Source organism: Cygnus olor, chromosome Z (genome assembly GCF_009769625.2).
Source record: "Cygnus olor isolate bCygOlo1 chromosome Z, bCygOlo1.pri.v2, whole genome shotgun sequence".
Classification (NCBI taxonomy): domain Eukaryota; kingdom Metazoa; phylum Chordata; class Aves; order Anseriformes; family Anatidae; genus Cygnus; species Cygnus olor.
In genome coordinates this window covers 54,362,291-54,381,057 of record NC_049198.1, presented here as the reverse complement: position 1 = coordinate 54,381,057, position 18,767 = coordinate 54,362,291, and the positions used below count along the sequence as shown (strand labels likewise).

General features: G+C 36.7%; 1 protein-coding gene across 9 annotated transcripts in view; it reads left to right on the top strand.

Moving 5' to 3' along the window:
• Positions 1 to 102: 102 nt before the first annotated feature.
• PPIP5K2 (diphosphoinositol pentakisphosphate kinase 2) overlaps positions 103 to 18,767 on the top strand; it is a 42,690-nt gene continuing 24,025 nt past the window's right edge. For 8 of the 9 annotated variants that reach the window (XM_040540653.1, XM_040540652.1, XM_040540651.1 and 5 more), the window contains exons 1-15: positions 103 to 266; positions 1,723 to 1,918; positions 2,638 to 2,728; positions 3,637 to 3,722; positions 7,363 to 7,517; positions 8,019 to 8,120; positions 10,508 to 10,669; positions 11,795 to 11,916; positions 12,998 to 13,099; positions 13,656 to 13,742; positions 14,660 to 14,735; positions 14,822 to 14,931; positions 15,969 to 16,054; positions 16,725 to 16,850; positions 16,951 to 17,072. In XM_040540653.1, coding sequence (XP_040396587.1) covers positions 123 to 266; positions 1,723 to 1,918; positions 2,638 to 2,728; positions 3,637 to 3,722; positions 7,363 to 7,517; positions 8,019 to 8,120; positions 10,508 to 10,669; positions 11,795 to 11,916; positions 12,998 to 13,099; positions 13,656 to 13,742; positions 14,660 to 14,735; positions 14,822 to 14,931; positions 15,969 to 16,054; positions 16,725 to 16,850; positions 16,951 to 17,072 — 1,767 coding nt within the window. In that variant the 5' untranslated portion in view covers positions 103 to 122. Of the gene's footprint in view, positions 286 to 1,722; positions 1,919 to 2,637; positions 2,729 to 3,636; positions 3,723 to 7,362; positions 7,518 to 8,018; positions 8,121 to 10,507; positions 10,670 to 11,794; positions 11,917 to 12,997; positions 13,100 to 13,655; positions 13,743 to 14,659; positions 14,736 to 14,821; positions 14,932 to 15,968; positions 16,055 to 16,724; positions 16,851 to 16,950; positions 17,073 to 18,767 lie in introns of all 9 variants that reach the window. The other variant, XM_040540649.1, reaches the window with a different exon arrangement.

Here is an 18,767-nt window from a genome sequence, read left to right as displayed (position 1 = left end):
GCTCAAAGCAGCATCAACAAGTACGGGACTTCTGTGCTCCCAATTCACTGGGAAACATGCCCAGTACCTCAGCTGCCAAAGTGGCTGCAGTCTCTACATAAATCTCTGTAGATCTTGTAATCATGTCTGTTAGCGCAACAGAGAATGATCCTCCTAGATTCTTCGTGGGTGGAGAAGATGGAGAAGAATTATTGGATTCAGCCAGATCTACGGATTATGAACGCTTTTATGACCATGGGGAAGAAGAGGAGGAAGAATATGATTCTGTATGTACTGTAGGGGCATGTATGTACTATACTGTATGTTCTCTAGCATTATTTTATTTTGAAGTGATGTGGAATCAGAAAAGTGTAATATTGAAATGGTGTTCTGAAATGGGAAACACCTGTTCATATTCAGACAATGATCTATCGGTTATGTTTAGAATTGCAGCACACTTGAAAAGTAGGTCTACCTTGGATTTGGAAGTAGATGTGCTGTACCAGGGCAGCCAAGCTTTGCAGGCATGATTTGGTTCTGGGACAGAACTTGATAGACTAAGCCTCTATTATTTTTATTTGTATAACTAATAGCAAAAATAGATGGAGAGTTTTTATTTTGTGTATGTTGTCAACTGCTGTAGAGTTACCTTTGAAGAGCCTGTTCAAACTGAAAATCACATTTCTTTTTCATCTTACTGTTGTTTTCATTAAGATCCAACATGTTTTTATTCTTATTCTTTACCTTGGTGTATAGAAAGTGCATGCTAAATTAATCTTACGTTATAGCTTAGTTTAATATATTTGCAGACTGTACTGGATTGTATTACCATTTCTTTTGACAAACTCCTAATGTTATCGTGTATGAGTTACCATGTCATACCTTTTTTTTTTTGGTAATATTTTGTTATTCTTCTTACTCTGCAACATTCCACTTTAGGGAATTATGTGAAATTTTCACTGACTGCTAGTGTGCCTAGGAAATTTACATGCAAGGAAATGTTAGCAGAACACTTGACCATAATTAAAAGTAACTGGGAAATGCGAAGAAGTACTGAAAAATTAGTAGCTCAGGCTGTTCAGTGCAATCAGTATATTTCAGTGAGGGAATGTGATTGGCTACCTTTTAAAAGAATGGTAACTTGAAATAAGCGATTTTTCAGTTTTGTTTGTTTCTTTTTAAACAGAGGAGCAGATTGACTGTTTAGTGGGAAATAAAATTTTTAAAGCCTCATTACATGAAAGAAAATATATAGACTATACACAAGAAAACTTACTTTGTGCATAGACAGTTTCACTCAGAAATCTAGAGTAATATTTTGTTTAATTAGTTTTTCTTAGCATAATTCACTTCTAATATTAGGTAACAAGGTGAGAAGCCTTGTGATTACTAGATGTTGAAAAATTATACAGTTTAAAAATTAATTGCTGGTTAATTTCACAGAAAGTTATAGGCAAGATTTCAGACATTTATGATTTAATTTTTCTTCTGTGTATGTGCTCCTGATACAATACTCACAAAAAGTAGTATAGTGCTGTTAAACAGTTTAATTTCATGAAACATATTTCATAAGTGCAGTGGCATGCTGCGATTTGGTGCCTGCTAGATATTTACCTGACTGAAAACTGAATTAGAGTTAACAGATTAATTTTATCAGAAAATGTCTACTGTGATATTATGCTGCTAAAACACCTATTACATTCTGAGAAGATTTAAAATAATTGTTTTTCCCCCCCTCTTCAGCCACCAGAAAGACAAATTGCAGTTGGGATATGTTCAATGGCTAAGAAATCTAAGTCCAAACCAATGAAAGAAATTCTTGAACGCCTCTCCATGTTTAAGTACATAACTGTTGTAATATTTGAAGAGGATGTTATTTTGAATGAGCCAGTAGAAAACTGGCCTTTATGTGACTGTCTCATTTCTTTTCATTCTAAAGGTAAATCTTTTAATAATACCAGAAATATTTTGACATCTAAATACTTTCTCCAATTTGAGTGTTTATTAACTTTTTTTCTGCCTTGCTTTTTGTTTCATTGGATTGTCCTAGGAAGCCATTCCTTTGTCCTGTTTAATGTATTACAACTGACTTTAAAAATACAAGCTTTTAAAATGATACTGTTTTAATAGCTTGAGAAAGTCCTGTCTCACTTGGTATTTAAAATAGCTACTCCATTGGCAAATATTTGTGGAGCCAGTGGAAATGGTAAGCGTTGAACTAATGCTTACTTGGTCCAATAACTGTGAAGTCATGCTCCTTTCCCAGTGGGACTGTTGGATCTCTTGCCATGTGTTTGTTTATCTCTAATATGTAGGGGGGTTTTGTGGGACTGTTCAGTGACTGGACTGAAGTTAAAAAACATATCTTCAGGCAGAAGCAATAGAAGACTTAGTTCTGTCTCTAAGGAAGTGGAGGGAATGTGGAGTGTGGAGATGGAACAGGAGATAACCACTACTTTTGACAGTGTACACTGAAATCAGGTTACAGTTTTATGATTGTCTTAAGCAGATGTTATGTATCTGTAGCAGAGGGAGGGAACATCCTCTCACTTAAGCCATGTCTGTTTGTATCTAAAGTTTGAAAAAGAACATTCCAAACTGCTTACTGGTGTTGTGTCTTACAGTTTTAATTTATTTTTCTTTAAACAAACATTTTAGGATTTCCACTGGACAAAGCAGTTGCCTATGCAAAACTCAGGAATCCGTTCATAATCAATGACTTGAATATGCAGTATCACATACAAGACCGGTAAGTAATGATTAACTACCTTTAAAGAACAAATTACTTTTCAGTCAGACAGTGAGGATCTGTTAGCATTGCATAGCACCAGTTCCCATTTATTGTACAGTACTCTAAATAAAATTACAGTGAATTTTGTTTTATTAATGTCTTAATAGTTTTCTGTGATATGTATTTAGGTGTGTTTTTCATTTTACTGATTTTATATTGATAGCTCTGAAGATGTACCAAGGTAGTAATTGGGTAATATATTTGCTAGATGTTACACAAATAAATAGCTTAAGGTCTAGAAAATAAGTATAGCAGAGGTATGTATAGCAATCATATGGCTTTTCATAACTGTAGAATTCGTGTAGCTTACTTAAGGATTTTTTTTCTGTTCAGTGGAAACTTCTGGGAGTTGTTGGTATCCAAAGATCATGTGGTCATTCAAAGCAATTATTTTTTTTGTGACTGCAATCATGTATAGCAAATATTAACAATAATGAACAAAATACATAAGCATCGGAGCCTCTGAACAGTGAGCAGACTTGCTATTTTGGATTCCTTTAGTTGCTGTCATGTATAAACTTTTGCAGTCCTTCTTCACTGTTAAAATCATTTAATAAGAGAGTTGTCCTGCCCAAATTGCTTTTACCCTACCTGAGAGGAGAGGACAGAATTGGTATAGCAAATGACACTTTTGTTGATACTGATGCAGTCACTGCAAAGGTACCACTGTGTCAGTGAGCCTTAAAGTATTATATTCATAAGTAGAGAACATGCATATTACTGTATAATAATATGTGTAATCTAACGTGTAGTTTTTGTAGGAAAAAAAATTATATATTTTCCTCCTTCCTTACTCATGGACTGTAAAATACAAATCCTATCAGGATTTGCTGTCATACTATGGAACTTTTGTTCTTTTCTTCTAGGAGGGAAGTGTATGGTATTCTTAAAGCTGAAGGCATTTTGCTTCCTCGTTATGCAGTTTTGAACCGTGATCCAAACAATCCACAAGGTAAAAAAATGACAAAAATATTAACCATTGATGACTCTGTTTCCACTGGAGAGCAGTAGATACATAGCAGAAAGATGAATTTCAGTTCCTAGAGAATTCATTGGCTCAGAGGTTGGTTTCTCATCTGGTGTTTAGTTAAAGTTTGTTGTGGGTTAACTCCTACTTGCTGACAGGGTAGCGTGAGATACCAAAAAGGCCTTAGCACTGTGCAAGCACTGTTCGCCTGTATCTCAAACATACATGTCTTAGCAACATTGTTTTGATTTTGATCACAAATCTAAAACGTAGCCTCATATGAGCTTCCATGAAGAATATTAGCTCCATCCCTGCCAAAACCAGTACAAGTATGCATCTGAAAAGCATGGCTCTGAATTCTGGGCTCACAATCCTCTTAGAGCCTATATAGACCAACTAGAATGTGAGGGCCTTCAAACTCACACTGAGATACAAATACGTCACCAAGGAGAGCAGCATTTGTGAACTTATATTACTACAATGAGCAGTAATTTCAGTTTTCAGGAAAGTAATGTTGGCAGAAGCAACTCAGGCTGTTGAATCTTCTCATTAGTAAAACAGATCATCTAGTCCAACTGCCTGACCACTTCAAGGCTAACCAAATGCTAAAGCATTTTATTGGCAGCCTTATCCAAATGCCTCTTGAACACTGACAGACATGGGGCATCAACCACCTCTCTAGAAAGCCTGTTTCAGTGTTTGACCACCCTCACCGTAAATATATTTTTCATAATGTCCAGTCTGAACCACCTGGCTCAGTTTTGTGCTGTTCCCATGCTCCTGTCTTTGGTTCCTAGGGAACAGTGACCAACACCTTCCTCTCCACTTCCCTTCCTCAGGAAGTTGCAGAGAGCCGTGAGGTCACCTCTTGGCCTCCTTTTCTCCAGACTAGACAACCCAAGTGTCCTTAGCCTCTTCTCATTGGACATGCCTTCCAGACCTTTTACCAGCTTTGTTGCCCTCCTCTGGTTGATTTCAAAGATTTAACATCCTTTTCATATTTTGGAGTCCAGAACCATGCAGAGTACTCAAGGTGAGGCTGCACCAATGCTAAATGTAGTGGGAGCATCGCCTCTTTCAGCCTGCTGGCAATGCTGTGTTTAATACACCCCACAATGCAGTTTTCTCTCCTGGCTGCCAGAGCATGCTGCTGGTCCATGTTAAGCCTGTCATTACAAGCACCCCCAGGTTCCTTTCTGCTGAGCTGCTCTCCAGCCACTTGTCGCCCAGTCTGTACCTGTGTGTAACCCAGCATGTTCCTTTGTTGAACCTCCATGCCTTTGCTAATCGTGCAGAGCTCCCATCTATGTAGATCCCTCTGCAAGGCCTCCCATCTCTCCAGGGACTTAATAGAATCTCCCAGTTTCATGTCATCAGAAAACTTGCTGAGGATACGTTCTACTCCTGCATCTGTGTCATTGATAAAAATGTTAAATAGGACAGGCCCTAAAACTGAGCCATAGAGAACACCTCTGGTGACCTGCAGTCAGCCAGGTGTAGCTCCATTCACTACAATCTCCTGAGCTCTACCACTGAGCCAGTTCATCAGCCAGCATCATGTGAACAACTTGTCCAGAAGGATGCTGTGAGGGATGAAAGATTACATCTCCTGCCTTCCATTCATCTACCAAGCAGGTCACCTTATCACAGAAGGAGATCCCTTATCGTACAAGGAGATCAGAATGCTAAGTCAGGAATTTCCATTGATGAATCCATACTAAGTACTAGCAACCATATAAAAGGGATGTAGTCCAGACAGATCTGCGGATAATCTCCTCAGAATATCAATTGCAATGATTTTTTTTTTTCTGCACTTGAAAACAAATGTAAGAGCTTTTTCTCCTAAAAGGAAAACTTTCAGCAAAAATAGAGATTACAATGACAGGTCAAGACATAAACTTAACAAATAAACAATAGAGATAATTGAGGCATTCCCATGGTGTAACTTTTAAGGGGTAGAGAAATTTTGGTGAAAAATCTCTCCTTAATCGTGGGGGAAAAGGACTTGTGCTGCAATAGTCAAGGCTGCTGCATGCAGACAACCAGCAGTGGAAGGATTCCCAAACCCTCATTCCAGAGATCTTAGTCATCTGTGAAAGGTGCTTCAGTCAGACACTGAGCCAATTCTTAGCCTATTAAAAGTAGTATTGCATTTGATACCACACAGCGTTCACTGTCCAACTACCCTACCTCTGATGTTTCAAAGAAGGTCACTGCAGAAAGAGACAAGCAGCATGTTGTGTTTTCATGCTGATGTGCAGCCAAGATCCACCATGCTGTTCTCTCACTCCTCCTTGTAAGAGTAGGCAGAGAAAATATGATGTAAAAAAGGCTCATGATTTGACATAAGGATGGGGAGATCACTCGCCAAATACAGGCACAGGCAAAACAAACTCTGGACATGGAAATTAATACAATTTATTGCCTATCACGAGCAGGCCAGAGCACTAAGAACTAAAAGCAAACCAAAAACACCTTCTTCCCATTTGCTCTCTTCTACCTCTTCCCCCCAGGTGGCACAGGGGACTGGGGGCTGTAGTCAGTCTACAGCACTTCGTCTCCACCACTCCTTCTCGGTCACTCCCTGCCCCTGCTCCACGTGGGGTCCCTCTCACGGGATGCCGTCCTTCCTGAACTGAGCCTGCGGGGGCTGCCCACAGGCAGCAGCTCTTCAAGAACTGCTCCCACATGGCTCCGTACCACGGGGTCCATCCATCCCCCAGGAGCAAACTGCTCCAGCACAGGTCCCCCACGGGTGGGCGGCAGCTCCCCCCAGACCCCCTGCTCCTGCGTGGGCTCCTGTCCACGGGCTGCAGCTCCGGCCCAGGGCCTGCTGCTGCGGGGGCTCTCCATGGGCCGCAGCCTCCTCCAGGCCACATCCACCTGCTCCACCAGGGGCTCCTCCACGAGGGGGCTGCAGTGTGGAGATCTGCTCCATGTGGGACCCATGGGCTGCAGAGGGACAGCCTGCTCCACCCAGCTCCATCCTCTTCCTCCACAGGCCACAGGGGAACTTCTGCTCTGTGCCTGAAGCACCTCTTGTTCTCCTTCTGCACTGACCTTAGGGTCTGCAGGGCTGGTTCTCTCACATTTTCTCACTCCTCTTTCCCAGCCGCTGTCGCACAGCAGTTTTTCTTCCTTAAATCAGCTTTCACAGAGGTGCAACCAGTGTTACTCGTTGATGCAGCTCTGGCCAGTGGCAGATCCCTTTTGGAGCTGGCTGGAGCTGGTGCTGATATAACACGACCCAGCTGCTGGGCTCTTCTTGCAGAGGTCACCCCCACAGCCTCACCTTGCTACCAAAACTTTGCTATGGAAGCCCAACACATAGCCCTACTCCCTGTCTTAAAAACATTTTCAAAAAATACATCACATTCAAGTTCTGCAGGAGACAATTTCCTGTCCGATGCAGAAATCTACAGAAAGCCTGGAACACATTATTAATGTAACACAATATAGATTTGGTACAGCAGACATTCAACAAATGATGATTAATTCTTTGTACATCAATAACAAATCAGTGAACCAAAGATTCATAGTAGTCTTTTTATTTCAACCTCTAAATCTGTAATAATTTAGTTCCATGAAAGTATTATTACATCTGTTGTTTGCATTGTTTCTTCAGAATGCAACTTGATTGAAGGAGAAGATCATGTGGAAGTGAATGGGGAAATTTTCCAAAAGCCTTTTGTAGAAAAGCCAGTTAGTGCTGAGGACCACAATGTTTACATTTATTATCCAACATCTGCTGGGGGTGGAAGCCAAAGGCTTTTTCGAAAGGTGAGGATAGTATGCTAAGACTACGGAAATTCCATCTTGCTAAGTGACTCTATGCTTAGTTGTGTTTTAATGACTGTATAAAAGACAAACTTAATTCACGTGGAACATGAAAGCAAAAATATAGACCCTCCCACTCCCCCCCCCCCCCCCCTTTTGTTGTTCTTTTTTAAGCTGTAGATGTCCAACAGAATTTCAGAGTAGTTCTCTCCTGGTCTATAGACTTGTTTTGTTGTGACCTGCCTGCATAAGAGTAGCGGCAGATCAGAGAAGTACATTTCAGGAAAACTTAGAGAATGAATGTTCCTTTCAGTAGATTGTCAGCAAGTGCCAATTCTTAAACATAAAAGTATACACTGTCAGTGCATTTGAGAATGATCAAAGTCTACTTTCTTTCTTTGGTACAGGAAATGTTTTCTTAGTAGAGGTATGGTATTTTAAGGATTTTTACAGTTTCTCAAGTAGTAGCCTATGAGTTTATTAATAGAAAAATATTCATTTCAGATTGGCAGCCGAAGCAGTGTTTATTCCCCTGAAAGCAGTGTGAGAAAAACAGGCTCCTATATTTATGAGGAATTTATGCCTACAGATGGCACTGATGTGAAGGTATGACAACTGCATGTTCTGATTTATATTTAGAACAATCAAGTGCTTCAAGATTTTGTCAGTTTTAAAGATGAAAGTGTATCATCATGTTGAGGATTAATTTTAATAAAGTGTTAATACAGTTCATAAGAAAAGAATGTAATTTTTTTCTAGCTAAACACGATAGTTGTGATATAGAGAAGTTTAGCATACGTTGTTAGAATCAAGTGCAGGAAGCTTATCACCTGGCACAGTGTCTTTGCTTTTTGTGTTAATGTTAGAAGAGTACGTACTTCCCTGTGTAAACCAATAGATCTTACCTAGATTTTTTGTCTGAATATTTAAAAATAATACTAAATTTGTAGCTGAAATATGTTTTTACCGAATAAGGAAATCCTCTAATTCATAAACAAAAGTAACTTACTAAAATTATATACAGTTGGAAAAGTAATACATTGATCTCACCTGTAATTATTTTTACTCTTTTGTTCATTTATTTTCTTAACAGATACAAAGATTAGGCACCATAAAAGAATGATTTAATAGAAAGCAGTAACAGAATAAATGTTATCTATAGAGATTGGAGATCTGTGGAGATTGCTTGCTTTGTGTTAATTCAGGCTATTTTAAGACCATCACTGAACACATGAAACAAAAACTTTCTCATATGCATGAGATCAACATATTTAGACAAAAAGTGGAAGTTAGAGTGTAAGATCTAATCCAGTCTTAGGCCAAAAAGGCCTTTTTATCAATTGCAGTCAACTTCTTCCACTTGGAGATACATGAGGAGAATGTTGTTTTTATGTTCTTAAGCAAATTCCCCCAATTCTTTTTTTAAGCTTTTCTACTTTCATAAGCTATATTCTTCATATGGTGTAACACTTTGCAGGAGGTTAATCTGAGTTTACAGAATTCTGTGTAAGAGACTTCTGCAACACGTTTTTAAAAAGAAGAGTTTATAGCAACCTGAAGGGATGCGTATGACTTGAGGGGTGGGGACTGTTGACTATTGTTGTACTGTAGATATCAAACAGCATCCGTGGACTTAAATGCTCCGTATAAATAATGGATTTTCTTCAACTAACAAGACTGTCAACCTTATATTAGGCAGTTTTACCCAACTCAGCCACTTACCTGAATTGACCTTATATCTGACATTCCTGTCGTCTTTATTCTAATCTCAGCTTTCTAGTAGCTGAAGTATTACATTCATCATTCACGCAGGAGATGCACATTCAGGTCGTAGAGTATGTTGATAATAAGCCATGTCTTAGAATAGCTATCTAAGACATATTTGTTATCTTCTCTTTTTCAAATGGTGTCCTGCACAGTTGCATCTGAAAGCTATCTAAGGAAGCCTACAGATGCCCCCTTAAATTTAAAGAGAAGCAAAAACCCACTAGAGACTAGCCATGTCTAGCATACTTTCAATATCACTTTACAATCCCAAATCATTGAAGCTACAGGTATGGAACAGGTATGTCAGTGTAGACTTCTAAGCTTCGTGCAAGAGGAGAGTCACAGCTAGTGCAGTTTCTTTGATTAAACCAGGCGTTATTCTATTTCATAAGAACTAAGAAGGTGTCAAGATAGTAAGAGAGTTCTTATGACAGCTTTCTTCAGTTCTGTTCAAAAACAGTTATAATGCTCAGCAGTATTTTCTATCATAAGTTTTGACCAAAAAAAAAGTACTCAGCTAAAACAGAACAGTCTTGTTTTCAAGTCAAGTGACAGTGTCCCATTTACTGAGAGCTGTTGACAAGTCTCTTGTAGTACAGGACTCAGTACTTGCTTGCAGTGAGCATTAAAATTGTAACGGTAGTTAGCACACTCATTTTCTAAAGCCCCTGTTTTGTAATGCTAAAACTGGGAAGAATATTGCTTTGTTCAGTCTTGCCTAAAATACGAAAATATCTTTTAATAAAGAGAATCACTTAGTCCTACAGTCAGGTTTCCACAATCAACCAAACTCAAATCATTCTTGAATTAATCTGCTGTTCAAGTTCTGCAGATGTTTTGGAGATGAAAATGTTCTTCTTTGCCTCTGTATTGCCATAATTAAGGAATTCATTTTTATTCTTTAAATATTATGATTTGTTTTCTTCAGTTGTGCTTCAGCTTCATCCTAGGAGGTCAGTAAATAACAGATGCTCACTGAATGCTGTGCCATTGAGGAAGGTACTTCAGAGCAAAATTAGTGATGACAGCTGCTAGTATCTTCACAGAATCACAGAATGGCTGAGGTTGGAAGGGACCTCTGAAGGTCATCTGGTCTAACCCCCTACTCAAGCAGCAACAGTGTGATTGCAGTGATTATCACATTTGAGATAAATTTAGCAAGATGCATGGATACACTTAGTGTAACTAAATTACAATAAATCAAGAGTTCCTGTTTTTCAATAAAGGTGTACACAGTAGGTCCAGACTACGCTCACGCTGAAGCCCGGAAATCTCCAGCTCTGGATGGCAAGGTAGAACGAGACAGTGAAGGAAAAGAAGTGAGGTATCCAGTCATCCTGAATGCAAGAGAGAAGTTAATTGCTTGGAAAGTATGCCTTGCCTTCAAGGTAAGCTGATTACTTTCCTATCTGATCAAACATTTAGTGCTAATTAATTGTTTACTACTTGAAACTTCTGTAGACTTTACATGTGTAGAGTCAGCGGTGATATTGTTGGCTCTGCCTGCATCCATAATAGGGTATATTGTAGGCTTTGTGCAGAAGGTGAGAAGTTGAACTTCCACATTCACACTTTTTTGTGTATAAGAATTCTTCTTTCAATGCATTAACAAGTTTGGAGGGCTACTTACCTTGCATGAGCTTTGTGTATGTTTCCTCACATGTTACTCTTGTGCTTTGCTAGTTCACAATGTATCTGTTCTATGCATATGTTCCCACATTTTGTTAATGGTTTCTAGTTAGGGAAATGCAACTTCACTAGTAAAGTTTTTGTAACTCTTATTTACCTATTGTTTACACTGGGTCCAAATAAATGCTAATTTGGCATTGACATAGTGTTTCTTTATTTTAAGTGTTTGATATTTTCTATTTTTGGGTAATTTTAAGTTTCTTTTGTTAAAACATCATTCATTCGGTCTCTTACTCTCCCTTCAGCCTTCTTATAGAAAGGTTGTCTTTCAGTCTTTGTCATAACGTGTAACTATGATAGTACTCTGGAGGGTGTGAACAGCTGTCACCTTGCAAAAGGGCTTTGAGCTCTGTTGAAATATCATTTAATGTCCTATGCTAACAGTGTCAGTACTGTGTCTGTATCAAAACTATCCTATCAAATTTAAATTTGGACAATAATGTTTTCATTGATGCTTTATGATTTCTTGTGTGCCATCCATAAAAACAGTGTGTAGAAGGAAAGTCCACAGTCAGAAGGGGAATTTGCCATTGTTATCTAAGCTGTAGGTTTTGAAAGTTAATATAGTGCATAAGTGAACTTGACAATACTGATTTTGCTAAGGATATGTAGGAAGGCTAAAGTCAAGTTGAGGGTATAAAGTTAATAAGTAGGAAGATGTTTGCATATCATGAGTGAACCTAACATTGAACTGGCAAAAGATATGAAAAATCAAATCCGTTATTTTTGGCATGCTTCTAGGTGAATAACATGTTAAGATGTGTTTAGGATAAGAAAACCTTAAAAAAAAGGAAGATAACTCGAACTTTTTTTCTTAAAAACAGCAAACTGTTTGTGGCTTTGATTTGCTGCGTGCTAATGGACAGTCATATGTCTGTGATGTGAATGGCTTCAGTTTTGTGAAAAACTCCATGAAATACTATGATGATTGTGCTAAGATACTGGGGTAAGAGTTTATTGATTTACTTCAGGAGTTTTGCCTATTGTATGTAACCATAGCCTATGTACTACTTACTCCTTATTCCTAAATAATTACTTAAAATTAAATGTTAAATTCAATAAGTAACATATTTAATAAATCTCTAAATAAGCCTTAAATTAATTCCTTATTTCTAAAATCATCCAAAACACCTGAGTCTGAGTGTTTTGCAAACACTGGAAGCTAAGTACTTCAAAAGCAGGATTAAAGTTCTAAAGGTATTTGAGATTTTTTTCAAGGAGAGAAGCATTTATCTGTTGCACTGGGAGCAAAAAAAGGTGTAACAATTTCAAATTGCTATAGATGTTGAATTCTCTGAAAAAAAAAAAGTTATCTTAGAGTTTTTTCCTTGTGCATGCAGGGAGTTGTAATACGGTACAGTGAGAAGTAAATGGCAGACTTTTTTTCCTCGCTTTTCGGAAATAAAATCTGGGATTGTGCTAATTCAAGGTGCACTTTTTCTTTTAATGTTACTGCTTTTTAATGTAGATATCAGCTCGAGGTTCACTATATTTTGTTGAAATACTTGGGCAATAGAACATTATCAAATTTAATAACCTTCTATATGCAGTGTTACCATTTTGTAGTTATGACCTTTATAGGTTTTTCCAGGTTTACCAATGAAATTTTTGAGAAATAAAATTACCACTAAAGCTACTACTAACTCTTGGGTTAGAATGGCTTTCTGATTTTCAGGGACTTTTATTTAGATAATAGCCATATATCTGAATATTTAAATGAACCAGACTAAGTCATATCCAAGGAATTCTTCTAGGAACTGGAGTTCAAAGACTGAAGTTCCTTATGTATCCTGGGCTGTTAGGCTAGTGTTGTCTCTATAGCAGTTATAGTAGCTTTAATTTGTTCTTTTTTTTTTTTTTAAATAAAATTAAAAGAAAAATATGCATTTAGAGACTTAAGGTCAATAATACTCTAGAATCACATCTAGAAAAGCACATGCACATAAATATATTTGTTTTGGATCGTTTGCTACATTTACAAGCTTTTCTTTAAACTTAGTGTTGTTTTCTTTTTAACCCCTTTTTAGAAATATCATAATGAGAGAACTTGCTCCCCAGTTTCAGATACCATGGTCAATTCCTTTGGAAGCAGAAGACATCCCTATTGTGCCAACCACCTCTGGAACAATGTAAGAGAATAGTAGCTATGCCTGAATTGTGTAAAACCCTAATGTAACTTTTTTGTGTGAATTTTTTTTCTCTTCACAAGGTTTTCCCACTTTGGCCTATGAACGCTTGTTTTGTGTGATGAAAACAAGGAAGAAATCACAATTTCTATGCCAGCAATCAGAGTTTCTGATCCTTAGTCAAGCTGAGTATAGAACAGCAGATTTTCAAGCGTAGCGTTTTCTGTGCATAGCCTCCTTCACTGCTAATCATTGTTCCAGCACCAACTTAATATGCGCTTCTAATAAACATGCTCTCTCATTTAATGAACCTCAAAATCATTTTAAAAACTACTTAAAATAAATATTACCCAAGTAGTTACTCAAGTCTTAAAATCAATATTTAAATCTTATACTTCACATCATTTTCAGTTAACCTTATATTCTTGCGTATCCTTCTGTCACTCCTGTAGTTGTGCCAGATAATAACAATTTTGTTTGATTCTTGGTGGTTTTAATAATAATAAATAAAAACTCCTCACATATAGAATTGTGAAATATAACTCCTTTAAAATTTTAGGATGGAGCTTAGATGTGTTATTGCTGTAATACGTCATGGGGACCGAACACCAAAACAAAAAATGAAAATGGAAGTAAAACATCAGAAGTAAGTTGAATTTGGATTTAAAAAAATAGTTTTATTTAGAGTAAAGCTCATTTCTTGGGGATGTGCAAGCAATGAATTTAAGCAGAAATTACATCAGGAGTTATTTTTTGTTCATTTTTTTCTCTTTTAATGTAACTGATGTCTTTCCAGCTAATTAACAATCATGCATCTCTTTCTAATAAGACTGCCAAATGAGTTGTGCAGACTTCCTTCATCACATTCTGTGCCTTGTAAACAGCCTTGTGTTATTTTAATGAACATGCATTTATCTCTATAAATGTCTTTATTCATAATCAGAAGAGAATATTTTTGTTTCACCATTTGACTATGACTTCTGGCTTTCTTTTTATCTTACTGTTCTTGTGTCAACTGTCATCTTACTGCACCACCTTTTTGTCTTTTACTTTTGTCAAAGTTTTATTACTGTGTATTTCTGGTTGATACTATCTTTAAATTAGCATTCATAAAGTGTCTAGAAATAGGTGCAGTTTCAATAAAACATAGTTATTTGTGTTGGGACTAGAGTCATGTGTTCACAGAAACTTGCAGTAAAGGTGTATTACTGCTCATTTTTTATATTCTCTACTTCTGTTGAGGATTATTCTTGAAGGCTAAGTATACACATAGCTGTATATTCAAATATTATGCGATTTGATATATAGAATTTATTCCCTTTCTTATCAATTAGTAAGTGAATAAGAAAACGTTTTTTGTACTCAACTTTCTCTAATATGTTGAAGATATTCTTGAGAAATGGGTTTTGAATAAAGGTTGACTTGAGCTCTGGACTTCAGATTTTAACATGCTTTTCAAATAAAGTTGCTAATTTCAGGCTGCTTTAAGTTTAAAAGCCACTTGTTCAAGTAATATTTTAACTTATTAAATGTGTTTTTTAATCAATGTTCTTTCTCCTAAAGATTTTTTGATCTCTTTGAAAAATGTGATGGATATAAATCTGGAAAACTAAAACTGAAAAAACCAAAACAGTTGCAGGCAAGTATGTCTTTATTTTCTTGCTTTGGTGTTTTATAACTAGAAAATTATTTATTTTAAGTTAGTTCTGTATTTGCTTTCTTTAGGAAGTGCTTGACATAGCAAGGCAACTCCTTGTAGAACTTGGGCAAAACAATGATTCTGAAATTGAAGAAAGTAAAGCAAAGCTTGAACAGCTGAAGACTGTGTTAGAAATGTAAGTGTCTAATTTGCAGGCTTTATAGCAAGATGCTGTGTGTGTTGCTGTTAGTCCTGTTTCACAGTTACTGCTTCATTTGCAGTGGTTATCAAATACATAATGATATATTAATTGAAGCACTTGGGTTGTCATGAAAGGACAAGAAAGAATGTCATGCATTAGGACATCTTGAAGGAGACCAGAGCTCCTGTTTTCTCTGTATATTTTTAATGGAATTTGTTGTTTAAACAGTCAGTTTATCTATCTTCCTAGTGTCTCAGTATACTACCTACATGAAAGGACTAGTTTCTTTGCTCTCAAATTTTTTTTTTTTTTGCAGAGGTACCTGGGTATAGGGTCTGCCTCTTGGCAGTGTGTGAAGTCTGGAACCTGTAGCAGGCTTTTACTGTGTGTACTGTCTACTTACAACAAATTTGGAGGATTCCAAATATGATTTTGTATCTGAAGTCTGAAATATTTAATGGAAGAGGAAAAGTCTTCAAGGATTGATAAAGAGTTGCGATCTCAGAACTCTAAATGGTAGCAGATAATTTTTAGAAATTGGGACAAATACAATTGTTCTTGAAATTTATGAAGATACTGAGTTCTGTTTGAGAACTTCCTTGGCTGGTAAAGCAGTGGCCATCTGCACTGCCAGATCACATTCTAGATACTGGTAGCCCATGTAGTTATGAATCTGAAAAACAATTGAACAGATAAACTATTCATGCAACCTGCAAATGCATAGGCAGTGGGGTTTTTTTTCAGTTTTATGTTCAATGTGGTGAGAACAAGTATTGTATAATAATATTTGTAAATGTTTCATCACAGAATGCTTGATATTTCTGTAGTCATTCCATGCTTGTTGAATACGGTTTGTTTTAAGACTGCTTTGCTAAAAGGTGGTCAAACACTTAAATCAATGACCAGTGTAGTTTTATGATATCCTGTTTACAGGAGCATAGTAGGTTTAGATTTGTACATGAAAACACTTAAAATGTTGTGTTTTTTTTTTCCTCTTCATTTTCCTCTCTCACTTCTTGTTCCTTCTTCAGGTATGGGCATTTTTCAGGCATAAATCGCAAAGTTCAGTTAACATATCTTCCTCATGGTTGCCCAAAGACTTCCAGTGAAGAGGAAGGTGTAGTATTACCTCTATGAATGTTAACTTAATATCATGTGTATTTACATAGTAAAGGACAAGTGGTATAATACGTCTTGATGTTAAGAACCAATATGTTGATTTAAGTGGATGTTTTTATTGATGGTAATTACTTACCAGTCTCTTAATCTACTGAATTGCACACAGACTTATGAGGTAAATTTGTATTCCAACATTGTTTTTCTGTGTCAGAAAAGTAGGGGTTAAGAAGGTTTAGTGATTCATCAAACATGGTGTCTTTGGGGGAAAGTTGGGGAAATCCCACTCATCGTTTACTGCTGACTTTAAAATGTTTCTAAGCGTTTTCTGGTCCTCGATCTGTATTCGTTCACTGTAATAACTCGTTATTTAACATCCAATTTGTTCTAATTTTCTGACTTGATTTCATATTCGTTTCGGATTTCTTATTTAATATTTTTAACTTATGTTTTCTGTCTAATTTAACTACTTCAGGTTTTGCTGTTTAAGTACCTGTTTAATCCTCTAGTTCAGTATTTTTTTAATGTTAGACAACTATTAAAGGTTCCTAATACAGAAGAGGTCATTTACTGCAGCCCTTTGTAGTCCCGGTATTTTTGCTTATATGACCAAAAAAAAAAGGAATTATAATATACTTTGCTACTAAACTCCTCTCTTTGTGTACAATTAGATAATAGAAGAAATGAGCCATCCCTGCTTCTGGTTCTAAAATGGGGAGGAGAACTGACCCCCGCAGGCAGGGTTCAAGCAGAGGAGCTTGGAAGGGCTTTCAGGTGTATGTATCCAGGTGGACAAGGTAAAAAGAAAACAGAAAAAAAAAATGTTGAATGGCATAGATCCCTTTTGAGGATAATAAAGTGTAAAATGAGAGTTTGAGCAATCTGTTTGTTTGGTAGGAGATTATGCTGGATTTCCTGGATGTGGTTTACTTAGATTACATAGCACTTATCGGCATGATCTCAAAATCTACGCCTCTGATGAGGGACGAGTTCAGATGACTGCAGCAGCTTTTGCGAAGGTACCATGTTAAATTGCGTGCTTCCAGTTAAAAAAAAAAAAAAAAAAAGCTGATAGTCTCAAACTTTTTTCTTCTAAAACTTGGTGGAGATTTATGGGTTGTTATAGTTCACAGAGGCTGTGTTTCAAAAGAAACTTGCTCTCAAAGATTGTTTCGTGATAGGTGGTAAAGTTTCCAATTAATGTGCCAGGCATTAGAATTCTTTGAGCAGTTGCTTACAGGGTTTTGTTATAGAGCTGTAGCAATATGCTTTAGTCCTTTTCAGTAATCAACTCCATAGTACAGAAACATTTTTTGTTTGTACCTTGCTTATTTGTTTAGTGCTTACTTTCTGAAATTATCCTGAAATTTTGTCAGTTTCTTGAAAAATTTTGTATGTGATGAGCCTTATAACTGGTTTGAGTTAATGGATTCATTTTCCATGAGCAAAAAGTGCAATTTTCAGTCACTTCAGAGACTTGGATCAAAAGATCTGGAGTTCAAAAAGCAATATTTATATTGAGACCATCTTTCTCTTACTGATTTGTAACTTTACAGAGGAAATGAGAGGGTTTGAAAACCATCAGAAATGTGGACTTAATAAACTACTTTGAAAATTTTTCAATGGGAATTTGTAAAAACTATAGACTAATGTGATTTTTTGGTATTAATAGAAATAATTCCTTTAAAAGTTGTTACAAGGATACTTTATAATTTTTGGCTTGTCAAAATAGCTACTGAGTAAGTAACATGTAGTGGCAATACCACATCTTGATGTATCATAGGTAATTAAATTTTTTATTATTATTTTTGGTGTGAAATAAACATTTTGTGGTGAGATTTAAGAAATAGGAACTTTTGTTTTTTTGAGTACAAACATGAATTTAAAGCAATTAGTAATAGAAAAAAGTTTAGAAAAACTTCCTACATCTATAATGTTTGCCAAAGTGTTCCTTTACCCCTCCTCATGCTAGGCAAATTCCTCTTTTGCTGTTCCTTCCAAATAGCCTTTTGCATTTGTAATACTTCTACTTCTTAATAATTGATTCACTTCCTTCTTGCAGTGATACGGATTTTGAACTGTGTGAGAGAACTCAGACAGTGCAAGCTTTACATAAAGACTTCCTTAGATGAATGATTTTCAGTAATAATTCAGAGTGTTAGAGTGGTTTAAGTTAGAAGAAGCCTCTGTAGTTCTTGTAGTCCAACTCCACACAGAACAGCGTCAGCTTGAATGAGGTTGCTTGTGACTGTATCTAGTCAAGTTCTGAATAGTTCCAAAGATGGAGATTCCATGGCCTCTCCAGGTTTTTAATCCCACTCCTTCATTCTCAGGTAATCTCTATTTTTTTTTCTCCCAGGTAACCCATCCCTAACTTCTTCACCTTCTGTGTGTTCCCTTTTAATCCATGTTGACCTTCTATATGACTTTACATATGTCAGAATGCACTGTTTTTGTGTTTTGAGGAGGTTGTCCTTAGAGACAGCTGTCCTGGGCACCTTTGCCCTTCAGGCCACTCTTCCATGGGATTGTATGAACAAGCTTAAATCTCCTCATCTGAAGGGCTTCTAATAAAATTGTTTATTCTCTAAGGATCTGTCACAATATCATGGTTTCTATTACCAAAGCAGCCATTGACTTTCACATTCCTGATACATCTGAGAAACAGGTCGAGGAGAATGCCTCAGCTAGATAGTTCATCAGTATCCTGTGTC